This window comes from Paramormyrops kingsleyae, chromosome 9, assembly GCF_048594095.1.
Source record: "Paramormyrops kingsleyae isolate MSU_618 chromosome 9, PKINGS_0.4, whole genome shotgun sequence".
NCBI classification, from domain to species: Eukaryota; Metazoa; Chordata; class Actinopteri; order Osteoglossiformes; family Mormyridae; genus Paramormyrops; species Paramormyrops kingsleyae.
The window spans coordinates 24806302-24826244 of NC_132805.1; the positions used below are offsets into that span (position 1 = coordinate 24806302).

Below are 19943 nucleotides of genomic sequence, written 5' to 3' on the forward strand. Positions count from 1 at the left end.
ATGCCATTTCCTCTACTGGAAAGGGCACCCACACCCCATGTAGGGGTGCCATAGAGGGCACTTTTTAATGACACCCTTTTCCATTGGAAGGTTACCAATAGGGACCATTCAGGCCATAGTAAGGACTCCACATCACATTTTCTCCACATTAACTGTACACATCATATTGAAAACATCATCATACTGTAGCACCGGTGAGATGGCTCCACATACCGGAGCCCAGCAAGCTCGCCGAACATGCTGGGACATTGTAATTAGGCTCCTTGTTTGTATAGTTATAAATACTAATTGCATTTCCTATTGTGGTGTGTATGCTTGCCTGTGTCATGTATATAAATTGTGTGTGCCTTACTGTCCAGCCTCCCTGCTTTTCCCCGTTATATGTGGTTCAGTGTTTGTTTGGTGCCCATGTTGGTCCTTATAACTAAATAAAAGAGCCTTCTCACTTTTTACCGCAATACCTCGGTCTGCAAAGCACTATAATATTATCTCACATGAAGGGGGAAGCCTAGTTGGCGCATTTCATTTCTCAATTCATGGGTGTATATCTGTGAATAATACATATTTTTCTGTAAACTACAGCCTGGTTCTTGTATCTCATTAATGAAGGGCTTCTTCCTTACTTAATGGGAATTCTTGCAAAACTTTGGTGTGAAAGCATGTCATGGAAGCACCACCCCTAAGAGTCCACCAAAGAGTATTATAACCATCCATTTGGCTTTTTCTTATCACACATCTCCTACACGTTATTTTCGATCGCAGTGATACTGAAAAAGCTACTAACAAAAAGACTTCAGTTGAGCATAACGATTTTAAATTGCTCTGACACAGTAATATGTGAAACCCAAAATAATGATTTTTGTGAAATGAAAAGTAACACTTTTATTGTTGGAATCAAAAAACAAAAAGCAAAGTATGCCATAAAAAAGAGAAACAATTAATGTCTATTGTTACTGATTATTCTTACTGAAAGAAATGCTACAAATCTCAGAAGACTTCTACCAGCTGCACATGATATCGCTAAATCCACAGATATCTAGTGGCTCTGTAGTCTAATTCCACTTTAGACTTTTATGATTCTTTAGTTTGTGCCACAGAAAAGCTGTTGGTCTTTGGAAGAGCTGGCCACAGTCACAGGAGAACGGGGTCTGGCAGTCTTTTCTTACCCTCTTCCGCTTCCTACCCCTATCTCCTCGACCCTGCTTATGTCGGGCCAGGCAGCGAGCACCAGCGAACGTCCGCCCACACGGGGCACAGACAAATCTGGTGGCTTCAGCGTGTTGGATGTGGTGGCGGAGGAGATGGAGCCGGCGCAGGAAAGTCCGGCCACAGTGGCAGCGGTGTCGACGAGAGCCGCGGTGAAGGTAGCGATGCCGCACACCCAGAGATGGCTGCCGTGAGACGGCGCCGCATTGGCGGCAGAAGAAAACACCCTTGGATCGCCAGCTTTTGTTAAGACGTTGCTGCAGAGCCAGTTCCTGGCTGCAGTTGACATAAAGGCCCAAGATTTTCAGGGGCTCTGTAGCACCAGGAGCCGCCTGTGAAGGTATGGAGGCTGCAAGCGGAATGGTAGCAGGTGCAAGCATGTTTAATCGGACTGTGACTGGAGCTGAGTTAGAGTTAGAGAATGGGAGTGAGGCAGGAACTGGGTGAAGAGGGACAGGACCTTGGGCCGAATTAGAGAAAGTGACTGACACTGCGGCTGGGTTACGAAGAGGAACTGGAGCTGAATTAGAGAAAGTGACAGAGACCGGAGCTGGGGTACGAAGAGGGACAGAAACTGGGGCTGTATTAGAGAAGGTGACAGAGACTGGAGCTGGGTTACGAAGAGGGACAGAAACTGGGGCCGAATTAGAGAAAGTGACAGAGACTGGTGCTGGGTTACGAAGAGGGACAGAAACTGGGGCCGAATTAGAAAAAGTGACAGAGACTGGAGCTGGGTTACGAAGAGGGACAGAATCTGGGACTGGACTAGGGAGGGACATGGGAATTTTGGCTGGGTTAGGGAGACGAACAGAAACAGTGAGTGGACGGGAGAGAGGAGTGGCAGCTGGACCAGGTGACTGGGATGATCTGATGAGTGTGTGGGGCTGAATCGCACCTCTCAGTGAAAGGTTAGCAAGTTGCACTGATGGCAAAGCTTGAGTCTGGCTTACAGTCTTAACCTGACTGGGCACAGAAGAAAACCTTACAGGCTGTTTCGGGGATACTGTTTGTGTCAAAGTTGGTGTTGGAAAAGCAAGACCTTGAGATTGCAGGACAACCCGTGCCACTCTGCCCACAGCATTGCTGCCACTAAGAACGACAGTGGCCATAACAGGCATAGAGGTTGACTGAGAGGATGGTGCAGAGCTTGGCAGCATAATGCCTGGCAACTGAAGACCAGAGCCACTTGACATTGAGACGGGACAGACTAACGTGGGGTTCTGAAGAGGGCAGGGAACAGACAAGCGCACGGGCTCTCGAACTGCAACATCGCAGGATCCTTGATTAGAGCTGGGGATGGAGACAAGGCTGCTAGAAGACGTCACCAAGTTAATGCTCATCGCTGTTGATGTAACAGCTGGTCTCAAATGAGAGGTCATCACAGGGATGGATGTGATGTCTTTCCAAGAAGATGCATTTGGGCCACTTGTAGTGGTGGGGGTAGAAGCAGGATCAGGAAAAAAATTTGCGGTCGATGCAGGCACAGATAGCGGTGTTTGGTTTTTGGTGATAGTCTTCATGGAGCACTGATGGCTCCTGTAGATATCCTGCTGTGGGAAGACCTCACGGCAGGAGTCACAGACATACATGCGGGAGGGCTTGATAGAAGGGTGGGCCCTGACATTGTGATCGATCAAGGCATTGTTGTCAGGAAAGAAGGCATTACAGATGGAACAAACGGCAACCTTCTTGTTGCATTTTCTCACCCTACTCTGGGGAGGATGGTAGGAGGAACCGCTGGAGTTACCACTACTGATTGATTCAGACGTGTCTGAGTCCTCCACAGAATCTGAGTCTGAAATTTGGGAATGCACAGACTGACCTCCATCACTATGGTTCTCATCCAGCAACTCATCCTCCTCCTCCACTGGAGCTCCCTCCCACATCAAGGCTCTACTGTCAGACATCACACCTTCCTGCTTGACTTGGCTATTTGGGTTTTTACAGCCAGTGGATGCTAAGGTCTCAGGAAGTGGGGGAATTAAAGAAGAGGGATCTGGTTTAACATCCTTTTCCTCCCCTTCTTCCTGCAACATTTCCTCCCTCTCATCTAGTCCTCCCTCCTCAGTCCCCTCCTGGTCCCGGTCCACGTTGCGAAACACAAAGAACTGTACCTTCTTCTGGTGGGCACTCTCAGGCAAACTTTCACGAGGAAAGACCATGGTGACAGTTTTCGTATGGCGCACACGTAGCGCATAGCTGGTGGTAACTGTTCCATTGTCTGTTCTGTTATCGTATGCATGGTCTTTAGCCACTAAAGCAGGCAGCGAACTAGACTCCTGGATAGAGTTTCTCAGATTCTCCCCAGGTGGAATACTGAATGAGTCGGTCTCACAATTTTCCAATTTGGTGGCTAAGCCCCCAAGCTCGGACTTGATCTCTTCGCTAATCTCTGAACTTGTGTATGACTTTGGAAGAGATCCCACCACCACTGGAGTCAACTCGAAACCACTATGCTTCTCAAGGTGCTTGTTGAACTCCCACTTGCTTTTAAAAGCCAGGTGACAGGCAGTGCAGTAGAGAACGATGTTGTTGTGGACATTCTCTAGGTGCAAGCTAAGTGACACCATCCGTCGGAAAGTCACACAGCACATGTTGCAGCGCACCTGCGCCTTATGTGTGCGGAAATGCTGCATCAACATTTGCAAAGACTGGAAGCACTTGCCGCACTCCCAGCATAGACAGCCGTCCTGGTAGCAGCTTGCACCCATGTTGTCCTTTTCACTCTGAGCCAGCCTGTGTTCTTCAAAGCCATGTTCATCCTCGCTGGAGTCCTCAGGGTACCATAATTGCTCAAGATTTGATGCACTGAGCAAGTCCTGTGACAGAGATAAAATGCAACTAGAAGTGCAACTTCTCCACACTGATGCTCAAATATGGAACACAGAGTGACATGGTAGTTGGACTTTTGAACAAAGTTTGGATGCAAAGAGCTCTAGAACACATGAGAATTTCCACAAAGTTCTATTCAACATTACACTGTTTATAAGCTATACCTTATTTATACATATCCATTCAAAATCTCAGCCACTCATGCAAAATCAAAGTATGAAGTGTAGAGTTTCAAAAGAGTAGCTTGTTACCAAGCATATTAGTAGATTTTACTACAGTATCTGGGTGCTGCTTATTCAATATTCATATGTAAAATTATTTCCTAGACAGAGGTTGGTTTTTCACCCACGCCATGAAGTATCTGTAGCCACTAACTCCAACTCAACTAAAAAAACTGTAACAACCTATGATGAACACAGTTATTGGCTGTAAATAGTTTCCAGGGAAATTATCAATTCATTACAGTTGCACAATACTGAAGTAAGGCCAAAAACCTTACTTGTATTTTTATAGAACAAGGCAAAGTGTACATCAAATCCACACCTATATTATATTTAATATATATCATCATCACTGGCAGTCGGGTATAGCTAGAAATTCTGGGGTCCCCGACAAATTGTCACCTTGCCCCGCCCCTCGCCCAATTTTATGAATTTTACGTTTTCAAAGGCCCCTGAGAAGTGCTGGCCCCCCTAACCTGCCAGGGGATCCACGCCCCTACTGCACCCTGCTGTTAGCAAACATCAGGTTATCGGCGCTTCAGGGAAAAACTCAAAGCCTGAGCAAAAATGAAAGCATTTCCTTCTCACATGATTAGTCATTAAGTTTAAAACAACAACAATCGTCACAATAATAATAATAATAATAATAATAATAATAATAATTAGGAAGAGAAGCTTCTGTGTTTTAGGAGAACCCTGTGAATGGGCAAAACCACAACATGTGACTGCAGTACTCATCTGCATTCAAGGTGAGGGGACTCTGTGGCCACTCACCAGAGAACGCACCCTGTTCACATCATCCACACTGGCCTGGAGCACCACCTCAGCTCCAACCTCATCCTCCATCACCACCTCCTCTGCTGCCACGTCCATGTCCAGGAAAACCTCGGGGTCAGAAATCACCTCCATTTCCTTCTCTGTCCTACCATTTACAGAGAAAAATGACAATCAATGAAGACAGGCACAGAAAAACACAAATCAGGCACCTCAATGGTTTTTCACTTTCCAAAGTATTCCACACTGAATAATCATCAGTGTGCACTCCAAAAGCCATCTTTGTCTTTTTTTCCCCCATTTAATTATCGTCTTTATATTTCCCAATCTTATAAGAAATAACTTACTCCATGAACTTGTACTTTTACAATAATTTAGCAATGAGGGAAAAAAAATCATCTTCTTTTGGCTGCTCCCGTTAGGGGTCGCCACAGTAGATCCTCTGTTTCCACTTATTCCTGTGCTCTGCATCTTCCTCTTAGACACCAGCAGTGGTGGAGGAAGTACTGAAGCTTAGTACTTAAGTAAAAGTACAAGTATCCCGCAAAATATGTACTCAAGTAAAAGTAGAAGTGCTACATCAACAATCTTACTTAAGTGAAAGTACTAAGTACTTACTTTTAAATTTACTTTAAAGTATTTTTTTAAGTAAAAGTACTCACACAATGGTTTGTCTCAACGTCTGGGGTGTGCCATTTTGTAAAAGAATAGTAGATATACTGACTTACGCCCCTACCGATGTCATTGCTCATAATTATTACAAGCAACTATACAGTATATGTGTATTGGAAAGTTTGGTGTGCTTATTGTGCGTGTACTCTGCAATACTGTGTGTACTCTAACTTAGAATTATGTGGATGACAAGTTATCTACTAGGTATTACCCACTTATATACCATTAAGATAAACCAATCAGGACATGATATATCTTTAAATCATTTATGTACTTGCAAAACTGTTCAACACATCTGTTAAGAGCAGTAAAAGGGAAACACAACAGTAACCAAACACTAGTGGTGGTGTGGCGCCATGTTGAATCTCTCGTCTTCTTGAAATCAAGCCAGTCTACCAGCTCGTGCTGCTAATTGACGCGCGCTCTGCCATCATTGGAACTAATTAAGTCACCTGATTGGTAGGAAATGGCAAACAACGCCAGAACGCAATAGGCTATTTTTTCATGCAAGATTTTGAGGAAATTGTGTTCATAAAATGTAACGACTAACGGAATAAATTGTAGAAATGTAGTGGAGTAGAAAGTACAGATAATTGCCGCAAAATGTAATGGAGTAAAATAAAAAGTATGCATTATTATTTTTACTTAAGTAAAGTACAGATACGTAAAAATGTACTTAAGTACAGTAACGAAGTACAAATACTTTGTTACATTCCACCACTGGACACCAGCCACCTGCATGTCCTCTCTCACCACATTCCAGAACCTCCTCTTAGGCCTTCCTCTTTCACACCAGCCACCTGCATGTCCTCTCTCACCACATTCCAGAACCTCCTCTTAGGCCTTCCTCTTTCACACCAGCCACCTGCATGTCCTCTCTCACCACATCCATAACCCTCCTCTTAGGCCTCCCTCTTTCACACCAATCACCTGCATGTCCTCTCTCACCACATCCATAACCCTCCTCTTAGGCCTTCCTCTTTCACACCAGCTGCCTGCATGTCCTCTCTCACCACATCCATAACCCTCCTCTTAGGCCTTCCTCTTTCACACCAAACACCTGCATGTCCTCTCTCACCACATCCATAACCCTCCTCTTAGGCCTTCCTCTTTCACACCAAACACCTGCATGTCCTCTCTCACCACATCCATAACCCTCCTCTTAGGCCTTCCTCTTTCACACCAAACACCTGCATGTCCTCTCTCACCACATCCATAACCCTCCTCTTAGGCCTTCCTCTTTCACACCAGCCACCTGCATGTCCTCTCTCACCACATCCATAACCCTCCTCTTAGGCCTCCCTCTTTCACACCAAACACCTGCATGTCCTCTCTCACCACATCCATAACCCTCCTCTTAGGCCTTCCTCTTTCACACCAAACACCTGCATGTCCTCTCTCACCACATCCATAACCCTCCTCTTAGGCCTTCCTCTTTCACACCAGCCACCTGCATGTCCTCTCTCACCACATCCATAACCCTCCTCTTAGGCCTTCCTCTTTCACACCAAACACCTGCATGTCCTCTCTCACCACATCCATAACCCTCCTCTTAGGCCTTCCTCTTTCACACCAGCTGCCTGCATGTCCTCTCTCACCACACCCATAACCCTCCTCTTAGGCCTTCCTCTTTCACACCAAACACCTGCATGTCCTCTCTCACCACATCCATAACCCTCCTCTTAGGCCTTCCTCTTTCACACCAAACACCTGCATGTCCTCTCTCACCACATCCATAACCCTCCTCTTAGGCCTTCCTCTTTCACACCAGCTGCCTGCATGTCCTCTCTCACCACACCCATAACCCTCCTCTTAGGCCTTCCTCTTTCACACCAAACACCTGCATGTCCTCTCTCACCACATCCATAACCCTCCTCTTAGGCCTTCCTCTTTCACACCAGCTGCCTGCATGTCCTCTCTCACCACATCCATAACCCTCCTCTTAGGCCTCCCTCTTTCACACCAAACACCTGCATGTCCTCTCTCACCACATCCATAACCCTCCTCTTAGGCCTTCCTCTTTCACACCAGCCACCTGCATGTCCTCTCTCACCACATCCATAACCCTCCTCTTAGGCCTTCCTCTTTCACACCAGCTGCCTGCATGTCCTCTCTCACCACATCCATAAACCTCCTCTTAGTCCTTCCTCTTTTCCTTGCCTGGCAGCTCTGTCTGCAGCATTCTCCCCACATACCCAATATATCTCCTCTGTACATGTCCAAACCAACGCAATCTCACCTCTCTGGCATTGTCTCCAAACTGTCCAACCTGAGCTGTCTCTCTAACATACTTATTCTTAATCCTGTCCATCCTCATCACTCCCAACGCAAAACTTAATATCTTGAACTCTGCCACCTCCAGCTCTGCCTCCTGTCTTTTTGTCAGTCCACCATCTCCAGCTCATATAGCATAGCTGGTCCCAGTGTCATCTGCAAACATCACAGTCCACAGGGACTCCTCTCTGATCTCGCCTGTCAACCTGTCCATCATTACATCAAAGAAGAAAGAGCTCAGTAATGAGGAAAAAAATATAAAATTCAAAGAAGTGACTCAGGAAAGAAAATATTTTCAGTTGATTGTACTGGGTATTTGTGTATTTGGCATTTGTGCCCAGATTACCTCCCTCCAACCAGCTATGAAATAAAACCACAGCACTATCAACAAATTGTAAATATATTCTTAATCTGCACAGTAAACAAGTTTGTTTTGGTGATTTTCACAGTCCCTTGAGACCAGCAGTTAAACATTACACTCACCTAAAGTATTATTAGGAACACCTGTTCAATTTCTCATTAATGCAATTATCTAATCAACCAATCACAAGGCAGTTGCTTCAATGCATTTAGGGGTGGGGTCCTGGTCAAGACAATCTCCTGAACTCCAAACTGAATGTCAGAATGGGAAAGAAAGGTGATTTAAGCAATTTTGAGCGTGGCATGGTTGTTGGTGCCAGACGGGCCGGTCTGAGTGTTTCACAATTTGCTCAGTTACTGGGATTTTCACGCACAACCATTTCTAGGGTTTACAAAGAATGGTGTGCAAAGGGAAAAACATCCAGTATGTGGCAGTCCTGTGGGCGAAAATGCCTTGTTGGTGCTAGAGGTCAGAGGAGAATGGGCCGACTGATTCAAGCTGATAGAAGAGCAACTTTGACTGAAATAACCATTCGTTACAACCGAGGTATGCAGCAAAGCATGTGAAGCCACAACACACACAACCTTGAGGCGGATGGGCTACAACAGCAGAAGACCCCACCAGGTACCACTCATCTCCACTACAAATAGGAAAAAGAGGCTACAATTTGCACGAGCTCACCAAAATTGGACAGTTGAAGACTGGAAAAATGTTGCCTGGTCTGATGAGTCTCGATTTCTGTTGAGACATTCAAATGGTAGAGTCAGAATTTGGCGTAAACAGAATGAGAACATGGATCCATCATGCCTTGTTACCACTGTGCAGGCTGGTGGTGGTGGTGTAATGGTGTGGGGGATGTTTTCTTGGCACACTTTAGGCCCCTTAGTGCCAACTGGGCATCGTTTAAATGCCACGGCCTACCTGAGCATTGTTTCTGACCATGTCCATCCCTTTATGACCACCATGTACCCATCCCCTGATGGCTACTTCCAGCAGGATAATGCACCATGTCACAAAGCTCGAATCATTTCAAATTGGTTTCTTGAACTTGACAATGAGTTCACTGTACTACAATGGCCCCCACAGTCACCAGATCTCAACCCAATAGAGCATCTTTGGGATGTGGTGGAACGGGAGCTTCGTGCCCTGGATGTACATCCCACAAATCTCCATCAACTGCAAGATGCTATCCTATCAATATGGGCCAACATTTTTAAAGAATGCTTTCAGCACCTTGTTGAATCAATGCCACGTAGAATTAAGGCAGTTCTGAAGGCGAAAGGGGGTCAAACACCGTATTAGTATGGTGTTCCTAATAATCCTTTAGGTGAGTGTATATCTGACATGCAAAATATAACCTTACCAGTGTGTTCTAGTCAAGCAAAAAGGGTAATTCTTCTATTTCTCTCCTTATGACGTACGGTCCTTTTCCTCCTCCATATCCAATTACGGTAGTGCACGGAAAACTGTCATTGGACACAAAAGGTATTTGCATTAAAATGTAATATTGTAATATTACATTTTGGTAATATGGTAGCGCTCTCCTGAGTATCACTGAAACATATATGTAGGCATCCTCACTGAAGCACACACTGGCATTATGCAAGAATCTAAAGGACAAATTAGGGGAGGACACTGAACTGAGAAAAATCAAATATTAAATAAGAAACATTTTATGGTTTCATGTCATTTGACTTGTGTATAGATACGCATGACTATAGTATAAGCGTGTTCTGAACGCATTACTCTATATTACAGCGCATTCGTATGATTTACCTGCAGGGTTTCGCATTTCCACTTGTGACATACACACTCCTGCACAAGACAAGAAATACAGCAAGAAACATCTACATTATTAAAAACCACCACTAAACAGTGCTAAAACAAAATGTCCAACATCGAACCAGATTATTTATTGATAAAATTGCATTTCTCCCTTAGAATAAGTTATATAAAATTGCCCTTATAACTATTTTCTTAGCCGAATGCAACTAGCCAGGAAAACGTTCAACTCCGTAACGCGCCTCCTACAAACACCAGATACCAGAGTCAGTCGACTGTGCCGCATAGTACTGCATGAATCCAAATTTAAAACTGAATCCAAGGAGAGGATTAATTTGATCAGAATCTAGCGAATTGTGCCCCCAACTAGTACTAGCAAAAGTAATCACGTTAAGTGATCGTACCATGCTTGTGCCATACCGCCAAGAAGCCAGTGTCAAGGTAATCCGATTCTAAACTGCACGTTGTTTAGTCAAGGCACACGCATCTGTACCACAATAAACATAAAAACACACGTCCACGGGCAGGACACGGGAAATTCAATGACATGTCGCGAAGGTTGATCTTTCTTAAACAGACCTTACGCTTTTTGCGTTCATTGACGTGGGGCAGCGTTGGTACGGCGTGCGGCAAATGAATGGTACTGGTCTGATACATTTAGAAAACATTTTACTAAATTATCGGTTCTAGTGTGTCCTTGGCGATATTTCCTCATAACTGTTCAAAATAAATCATTCTTGATCAAAACATTACCTCGGGAATTTTAAAAATAGACGTCAAAGACTTATTGTTTTTTTAATCTTCCTGTTCTCTCCTCCTCTTCCGGTGCAAGAGGAAGAGGCGGAGTCATCTGGAAGCATACAATTCCCAGCGTTCCAAGGCAGACGTTTTCTTTACTTTATGATAGGACGGTAGCAGCCAATCCAGTACTTTTGTCTTCCTAAGTTCCACCCCCACCAAGTGAATGCTTATTTATATTGGTATTTTAGGACCAAATATAAATACTTGAATTTTAATTAGTTTAAATATATGTGGTATAATAAATGGTCTACAGATATTTCCTTTCCAGAGCACTAAATTGCTAACTTCAAATTTGTTGCTTGAAGCTAATGACAGTAACAACAGTTAGTGTGCTGCATGATGGTGACGTAAAAGTTGCTGAAATGTTCAACAGGTTGAACCCTGATGGAAAATGCCAGAGTGCTCTGCTTCATCTACTCTATAGTCTTAAAAGCAAAAGTAGTTATTATATGAGGAAGAAAATAAATTCATTTGCAACATAAGTTTAAGTGTATGATGATAGTAATTATTTCAATCCATCCATCCATCCATCCATCTACTTATCCTAGAGAGGGTTGCCAGGGAATCCAGAGCCTATCCCTGGCAGCCCAGGGCACAAGACAGTTACCTGCCTGCCCGCCCTCCGCTTTGAGACTCAAATTTTAAAATTGGGACAGTGTGAATTGGGACTTGGCCATCTTGCTCATTTGACTTCCTCTGCCACCCCCTGGAGGACGGGCTCCCCCCTGAGTCTGGTTCCTCCAAAGGTTTCTTCATTTTAGGGAGTTTTTCCTTGCCACTGTCACCTCTGGTTTGCTCACTGGGGGCCTTGGGTAGGGATAATGCAAAACGCTTTGAGACAATGTAATGTTGTGAAAATGTGCCGTACAAATAAAATTTAAATGAATTGAAATAAAATGTTTAATAAGCTATCTATGCTACCTATTCTGGAGCACTTGTGCCCATATGGATTTAAAAGACCTTTCTCTAAAAGCTTAGTGTCATCTGTCAAAAAACACCACTTATTATATTCCTGGGACAGGGAATACATATGGTTTGGAACCACACCCCCCCCCCCCCCCCCCCCAAAACGAAAGTCAAAATATCACATGTGGATTCTTGCTTCTAGCTATGTAAACCTGTACCAAAGGCTGCCAAACTGCAACCATCAATTTTCCAGCCTCTTATATTGGAAAGGGGGGCCTGAAGCCTGGGGTTCACCTTGGATGGGATACCAAACCATCACACAGCACTGAAAAACTACAAAACATACATTTACGTAACACAGAGAATTGCATTCCTATTGATGACTAATAAAAAAGTGAATTTGTTAACAGATTACAGTCAGCTGGTTGAAACCTATGTGGTGCCCTAGGCAAGATTGCCGGGGGGTGGGGGAGGCTGAGGAGGTTGAGGACCCCTCAGAAGATGGCAGCCTGGGGCTACGTTCACACTGCAGGACAAATGTGGCCCAAATCCGATTTTTTGCTCATATGTGACTCAGATCACATTTTTTCATAACAATGTGAACAGCACAAGTCACATAGAATCCGATTTTTTCAATTCTGATTTAGACCACTTCAGTATGTGGTTATAAATCGGATACAGGTCTAATTTTTTGCAATGCGACCTCAGTCTGTTCAGAGAAATCAGAATTCATGCAACTTATATGTCACTCTCAATCAACGTTCGTCACAATTCTGCACACGCGGAAGTCACCATATGTCTCCGTCAGAGTGCCAAACATGGAGGAGAGCACAGAAGCTGGCCAGTGGAGGGACAGTGAGGTGCTGGATTTAATAAGTATTTGGAGAGATAAATCTGTTCAGGAAAAACTGGAAGGCTCATATCATAACCGGGCACTTTTCAAATCAAGTGACGCCTTTGTTTTTGCGCACGCGCGTCATTCCCTCTTTGTTGTTTTGTGCGCACACGGGCCAGTTCAATATAGTGAACCGTTCACATTGAAATCTGATATTGACCACATTAAAAACAGTAATTGTGAACAGGCAAACAAAAAATCCGATCTGAGCAGAAAATCAGAATTTAGCATTAAGGCCTGCAGTGTGAATGTAGCCTAGGTGACCAGTTATAGCAAGGGGTTGGTTTGACTGTTACTGCTTACAAAACCTGCACATGATTGCTATTTTATTCTAGCCCAGCATCAACACATTACTGAGCTAATCAATAGTCAGATATTGATTAGCTGAAGCACAGTTCATACTGTGTTAATTTCCTTGTCTCAGGAGGACTTCATTTGCCAGAATACCAACTTTGTTGCCAACAAAACAGAAAAATGAAACTGCCCTGCTCTTCCTATAGTAAACAAAATTAAATGTATCAGACGTACAGGAAATGCTTTTTTGACTTTCGAAAAGTACACTATTATAGAACTACAAAAATGCAATTACACGCTGTAAACTGGCTCCGGAGCTTCCGGCCATGTTGCGATGTTCTGAAGCGTCACGGAGTGGGCGAGCTCAGATGGTTAAAGGCGTGTTCACTCCAAATTCCAGCTGACCAATAGACGTGTAAGCTGCTAAGGCCCGTCCGCCAAAAGTCAGAAGCAAAAAAGCATTCCAAAAGCAAAAAAAAATTCAAAAGCAAAGAAAAGCATTCCAGAAGCAAAACGAATTAGAGAAGGAAAAAATGATTTTGTTCGACTTTTTTGATATTTGGAATACATATTTTCATTCTGATACTTAATAATTTGCTTGCGGTTTTCAAAATTTTGATTAATACTTTTGGTGCAAAATTAACTTCATACTTTCAAGGTTGTGGGAAAAAAAAGATTAAAATTAGGTAGAGCATACCAGCCTGGTCTCTGGACTGCCTTTCAAGGGCACTTTTCCACCGCACAAAGTATGGTACTTTCAGTACGGTACTTTCTGTACTTTCTCTTTTCCATTGACTTCCGGTCGAGTACCAGTACCGAAAGTTCCAGTACCGAAAGTGCCAAACCAGCTGGGGTACTTCTTTGGTACTTCGGTACTTTGGGGTAGGACTTGCAAACGTATTTGCTGTCGATTGGTTATGCAAATAGCCTGCCGCTGAAACACAAAATACAACCTCCATCTTTTGAAACACACAGCGAACAGCGAGAAACAAAATAAAAAGCAGTAGAAACAAAAATATAAAAAAAGAAAAATGGAAGGATGGACAAACTGGAAACACATGCTTTAATCGCCATATGGTCGGATGAACAGATCAAGCGGGACTTGAATGGCACGACTCGAAATAAAAAAGTATTTGCCGTAATAGCAAGCCACTTGGAAGAAATGGGGCACACGCGAAACACAGAACAATGCCACTTGAAAATCAAAAAACTTAAGCAGGACTACAGGAAAGTGAAGGATCATAATAAGAAATACCGTGCCATTCTTTGTGATGATGTCAGTCAGGGGCGGTCACTGATGATGTCATTTGGCGCCGGTACCAGTTTTTACGCCAGTGGAAAACCAACACGAAAGAAGTACCATACTTTTGGTACTTTATGGAAGTACCGAAAGTACGGTATTTGGTGCGGTGGAAAAGCGCCCCAAGACTGTCATGGCCCCCCTCCCACAGTCATCCCATTTGTGCTTGCAGCTGCATTGCCCCAATGAGGGATTCAGCCCTCCCCAGTGGCCCACAGAGTCACATACTTCTGTACGTTTAGGAATTTCAAAAGGAGAAACCACTAGTGCCTCCCAGGTTGAGCAGTTGGTGTTACCTCCATCCCCTATGTAAACAGTTCAGTTTTCCCGAACCCCAAAAACTCCAGCCTGTTGCTGAAAGTAGATTTTTGCAGGCAACAGGTTCTCTGAAAAAATCATCCAAGAATATTCAGGTTTTGAGGAGTATCCCAAAGCCAGGAGGCAGGCTATAAAACTTGACTCCTCAACATCACTACTGGAGTGCAGTTACACTGACAAGAACACCTACCCAGTTCAAGTATGAACCCCAAACTTTTCAGCCTATGACCAACAAAATAACAGTGCCAGAGGTTCGCAACTCCCTCTGAGTGGTTGAAGCATGCAAATTTTGGCAAATATATGCACCAGTAGGCCAAGTTATAAATGGATGCATCGCTTTGATAACTTAAAAGAACACAATAGTTTAACAACCATAGTTAAAGAATTTTATAATGGCCTGGCATTTAAATAACGTTAAACTTACCAAGTAAAATGGGAGGGCACTGTGACTCCAGCACAAGTCCAGACTGGCTTTGATTTTTGAGACGGCCACTTGGAGATCCTCGACATTTAGTTGTGATCTACAGTATGTATATATGATGTATGTCAGCAGCAAGAAAATTTTCGCAAATAAGTAGGCATATCCAAATGGGTTTGTCTTTTGTTGGAAAACTCAATATTAACCAACATTTTAACGTGATGAAAAGGATAAAAGTCTATTATTTGAGCTTGTTTGCAAATGCTAAATATAGTTTGTCCCATATTTGTTGTTATCCCATGCTTCTGCCTAGATGCTCCCCAAGGGGATCTGGCTGCCGCACACTGGACAACCTCCACTGTGGGGCCAGAAGTTACATGACCTCCATACCTTGCCCAGACATGACATTATGCAAACTTCAGGAATGGAAGTGGTACCTCCACTAGGAGGCTCAAAATCACACAACCTTCACAATAGTGCTGGATATGACGTTAGTGCAACATTGGGAACTGGCTTTAATCGTATCTTTTAAAATATATATTTGTTATGCCAGTAATATTAATGCAACATCGGGAATGGCTTGATGTCAATAGTCTATTTTAATTGTGCTATTTCAGTACGAAATTCTCAGCTCTATGTAAGATATTATGAGAAATATCCATCCATCACTATAACCGATTAATCCCAACCGGGGTCGCGAGGGGGACCAGAGCCTATCCCGGGAACATCGGATGCAGGCAGAAACCAACCCTGGGCAGTCGCCAAGACACCGCAGGGCACACACACTCACAGGGCCAACTTAGATTTGCCAATTAACCTAATGCACACACTTTTGGAGTGTGGAAGGAAACTGGAGCCCCCAGCGGAAGCCTACACGAACTCCATACAGAAAGGTCTTATGCCCGGCCCAGGGACCGAAACCAGGACCTTTTTCCTATGAGCAGCAGCACCCATGAGAAATATCCATCTTCATAATTTTAAAGGAAACAAGGTGCTATCCATCCACATGTTCAGCCTACTCTTCTACAGTTCTCTTCAATCGCATCATGTGGAGGTCATGTGATTTCTGGCCCTACAGTAGAGGTCCCGTGATTTCGGTCCAACAGTGGAGTCCTCCTAGTGGAGTTTTCCCAGTGTTCTGCAGCCTAAGGTGAGTTGAGCAGCCAAAGAACTGATGTTTGGTTGGCTCAGATGAGGTATGAATATCTGTAGAAGAGATCTGTATGCAGTGTGGGGTCATCCCTGCTGAAAAAAACAGCATTGACCAACATAGCTGTGCTGGTCCACCAGCAATATCTTATTAATGATGCTGGTCCACCAGTATCAAAACACAGCATATGCTGATAAAATCAATATGCATTATATGCTGGTGATGCTGGCAACCAGGTATGTAGGTCTATGCTGTTTTTTTCAGCAGGGATTGTGGTGAAACAGTTGCCTATAATCAATTAATGCTATTTCAAGCTAACCAAGTCAGCATTTAGAATGTAATTATAATATACTGGTATTATTACTATTTCTATTATACTGGTATGTAGTTTCTAAACATTTCTAAAACTACTTAGGCTGTGCTCGCTTTCCTTATTGCCATTACATTTAAGAAAAGGATACATTGAGTAAAAGATTTGCATCTTCATTACCAAAACAATTGTACAATTTAATTTCTGAAACGTCCTCATTAATACTGTTGTATGTAATAAATATTACAGAATAGCAATAACTTATATTTGATATTATTTTAAAGTACTATATTTAACAATAAATATTAAATATACACGTGAGTATGTTTACCTTGAATCTCTGAAATCGTTTTACCGGTGCATTTTAACAGTATGTGCATTTTGAACCGTTATATTTATTGATCTGGATCCTATGCATTGATAACAGGAATTGCATTGACATACAGGAAATCCGCAAATTCGACTTTTGGTTCCACGACCCGACTTTTTAGACATTTTAAAAGATTTTATGATTGTGTAACAGCTGTGAAGTCCCTTTGGAGGAGAAGCCTCTGTTTCCATCCGGAAGTAAATTGTGGCGCACCGTTTACGGAAGGCGTTCGTTTTTTTCAGCAGAGAAGAATAAAACAAACGTTAATTCAGATCACAGTGCGAAGGTAATGGAGAGCACGTGATACTTTGATAGTTTTATCTAATATAAAATATTGAAAAACAGTGTCTTCTTACCAATTGTATTTTGTTTCTCATACCGCATGTATTATAGTAATTGAACATTGAAATAACGCGTTTCTCTGAGTTATGTAGTTCATTAGTTATACAAAATTATTTACATTTTATTGACATCTGTTGTGCGTACTTAGACAGTATTGATATAAAATATCACGCAGTCCAGTTTCTAGATATATTGTAGAAATTTAATAGCCTTTGTTTTTTTAACCGAGGTATATTTCTCTTTTTGTCTGTGGAGGAGATAATGTCCGAGTCCGGACATAGTCAGCCTGGTATCTACGGACAGGGACGGAGAAGAAGGCGACGCCGTGACAGAGAGGCTGGACCCCCAGGACAGAATTTATCTGGTCCAGGTAGAGAGCGGGAGTATGTCCCCAGGGAGCGAAGGGTATGTAAAAGCACTGTCCGACCCCTCTGCCTGTAGTGTTAATTACTGATCCGGTGTGCGTTTCCCTAAAGCTTCGTAAATCAAAGTAGTTCGGTATCTAGCACTTAAGATTAATCGTTAATTAGCGAGTTTTTCTTGAAACCATTCGTAGCTTAAGTAGTTAGTAATACTGCCACAACTCGTTATTTTCTATGTCGCTCATTATTTTAACTTTTGCCTGATGTCCTGTCACACATACACAGAGATCGCCCGAAATTCATGGCAAAACATGACGATTTGATTTAGATAACGTAATAACTAATAATGCTGATAATGTGATAAGAGATCAATATTACAATATAAACTAAAGTAGACTATAAATTAGCGCAAAATGGTCTCGTTAGTATAACACCTGTATGCAGTTGGAGTACATAACAGGGTTGTGTACCATTTAGAATTAACTTGAGAATGACCTTGAAAATAAAATTAAGTTAAAACAATTGGTTGAAAACACCGTGCAGATTTGAAAAATTAATTTGAATATAAAGTAGAATTAAAATGTAATTCATATACAGTGTAGGTGCACCTGTAACAATACAGCTTAATATTTCAGTATGAATTACATAGCATGTTAACATAAACAGCACACACTGAATTCTGGTCCTATATAGTTAGAATAGGCTAAATTACACAATTTTTATCTTACAATCATGCAAATACAAAGTTCACTTCACTCACTAGGTATACATAAAGTTAATATGTACATCTACCATATTGAAAGTAAATCTGTTATGTAATTATTTGTTTTACTAGATTAAATGACATTGCTGTGTTGCGTGATTGCAATGAATTGCTTTAAAAAGAAATTAATTAAATTATTCATACTGGCATTCCAATTCAACATCTTCGAGGGTATAGCCAGTTCAGTTTAAATTCCAGTTCATGAATGTAATGGGGCACAATTAATAAATTCTGAACCACGCCGGTAGGCTAAATAATGAGCTGACCAATCACACTTGCTATGTGTTCAGTCACATTCTTTGAACTGGGAAGGTAAATCACCCCTTGTGACCAGCAATTCATGAGTCTGCTGTGCAAGTCAATTGAAGACAGCGTTTGAGACAGCACCGTCCAGGAAGCCAAGCTGCTTGTCTTAAGTGCTGTTTTGCAGGTGGCCATGAACCCCTTGGACCATCTCAGTAATGAACAATTCTTAGAGAAGTACAGACTGGCTTGGGGTGAAATAATGAGCCTCCTTGGTCTGGTGCAGGATAAATTGATAAAAGGAACGCAACGGAATTTTGCCCTCAATGCACCGTGCAGCTTCTGACAGCTCTCTCTTTCTATGCTACTGGTGGGTTCCTGCAGACCTACAGATGCACATGGCCTCAGCAAGGCTGCTGTGTCCTGCATCTGTGCATTGATTACACTTCTCTAATGCTAAATGGACTGCATTTATATAGCGCTTTTCTACTCCTATGAGTAAGTAATGCCATGTGCACAACTACATACAATGTCCAACAGGAGGGGATGCCTTGCATGACACTAAAATTGGCTTTCATGCCATTGTAGGCATACTTGGTATTGTAGGTGCAGTGGATTGGAACCCTCCACCCCATTCATACTCACAGCCTCTTGAATCCCATCTGCACCTGCTGAAAGGGGTTCTTGGCACTACGCATAAAAGTCCAGGTGATGTCTAGCCATCAAGGACTTTTGACAGACATTGTTACCAAGGAGTACATATGATGCTTATATCAGCTTTGAAGTGTGTGTGATGGCAAAGGATCGTGTGTTTGCTGGTGGCTGGTTATTGGGAGACAGCAGATATCATCTTAGCGAATACCTGCTAATTCCAGTGTTGAATCCCCAAACCGTGGCTGAGGAGAGATATAACACCACACACCAAAGACACACCCTGCTGTAGAGGGTGCTTTGAGCATGTGGAAGATGTGATCCTGGTGCCTACACAATTCCTTGGGAGCTGTAAGATTTTCCCATGAATGCTGCTATGCATTTTTTGTTGTGTGTGCTATGCTGCATAACACTGCAGTAATTATTTTATTAAACTATATTTTTGGCCACCTCCTTCATAAGTTGTTTTAAGGCTTCTTTTGAGAAGTGTTCCTTCCTTTTCCTATTGCTGCTTGCCATTGCACTTTTTTGTACAAGGAAGCAGCATCACATTTTATATTTTCAAATATTTTATATTTTGGTCTAAATTTTGGTTGCTTTGGTGCATTTTTGATTAGTTTATGATTTTTTTAAACATTTGCAAAGTTGTGGTAGGACAATCATGTAACATATATTTCACCATTGAAATATGTGGGATC

At 42.8% G+C, this 19943-nt stretch overlaps 2 protein-coding genes across 11 annotated transcripts in view; one reads left to right on the forward strand and one right to left on the reverse strand.

Moving 5' to 3' along the window:
* The window catches only part of smg9 (SMG9 nonsense mediated mRNA decay factor), a 76944-nt gene that overhangs the window by 46700 nt on the left and 10301 nt on the right, over positions 1–19943 (forward strand). For 2 of the 3 annotated variants that reach the window (XM_023834811.2, XM_023834813.2), the window contains exons 2-3: positions 17137–17170; positions 17482–17631. In XM_023834811.2, coding sequence (XP_023690579.1) covers positions 17488–17631 — 144 coding nt within the window. In that variant the 5' untranslated portion in view covers positions 17137–17170; positions 17482–17487. Of the gene's footprint in view, positions 1–17136; positions 17171–17481; positions 17632–19943 lie in introns of those variants that run through there. The other variant, XM_023834812.2, reaches the window with a different exon arrangement.
* Positions 868–10958, reverse strand: LOC111855615 (uncharacterized). 8 transcript variants are annotated; one of them, XM_072716601.1, is made up of 6 exons: positions 10702–10954; positions 10117–10155; positions 9704–9806; positions 8062–8185; positions 5034–5181; positions 868–4025 (listed from the first exon to the last, which is right to left on the reverse strand). In XM_072716601.1, exons 5-6 carry the CDS (start codon positions 5166–5168, stop codon positions 1053–1055), a joined length of 3108 nt encoding a protein of 1035 aa, XP_072572702.1. In that variant the 5' UTR covers positions 5169–5181; positions 8062–8185; positions 9704–9806; positions 10117–10155; positions 10702–10954; the 3' UTR covers positions 868–1052. The 8 variants fall into 8 exon arrangements, with proteins under 8 accessions (XP_072572702.1, XP_072572701.1, XP_023690573.2 ...); XM_072716600.1 differs by lacking the exon at positions 8062–8185 and adding an exon at positions 9022–9078 and having other exon boundaries at positions 10702–10953; XM_023834805.2 differs by lacking the exon at positions 8062–8185 and having other exon boundaries at positions 10876–10958.

Excerpts from the sequence above, each read along its gene's own strand:
- LOC111855615 (XM_072716597.1), bottom strand. The coding sequence starts at position 7,994 with ATGTTAGAGAGACAGCTCAGGTTGGACAGTTTGGAGACAATGCCAGAG. Across the intron at positions 5,182-7,944 it reads TTGGAGACAATGCCAGAGAG|GACAGAGAAGGAAATGGAGG; the intron begins GTGAGATTGCGT and ends TGTAAATGGTAG. Across the intron at positions 4,026-5,033 it reads TGAACAGGGTGCGTTCTCTG|GACTTGCTCAGTGCATCAAA; the intron begins GTGAGTGGCCAC and ends TCTCTGTCACAG.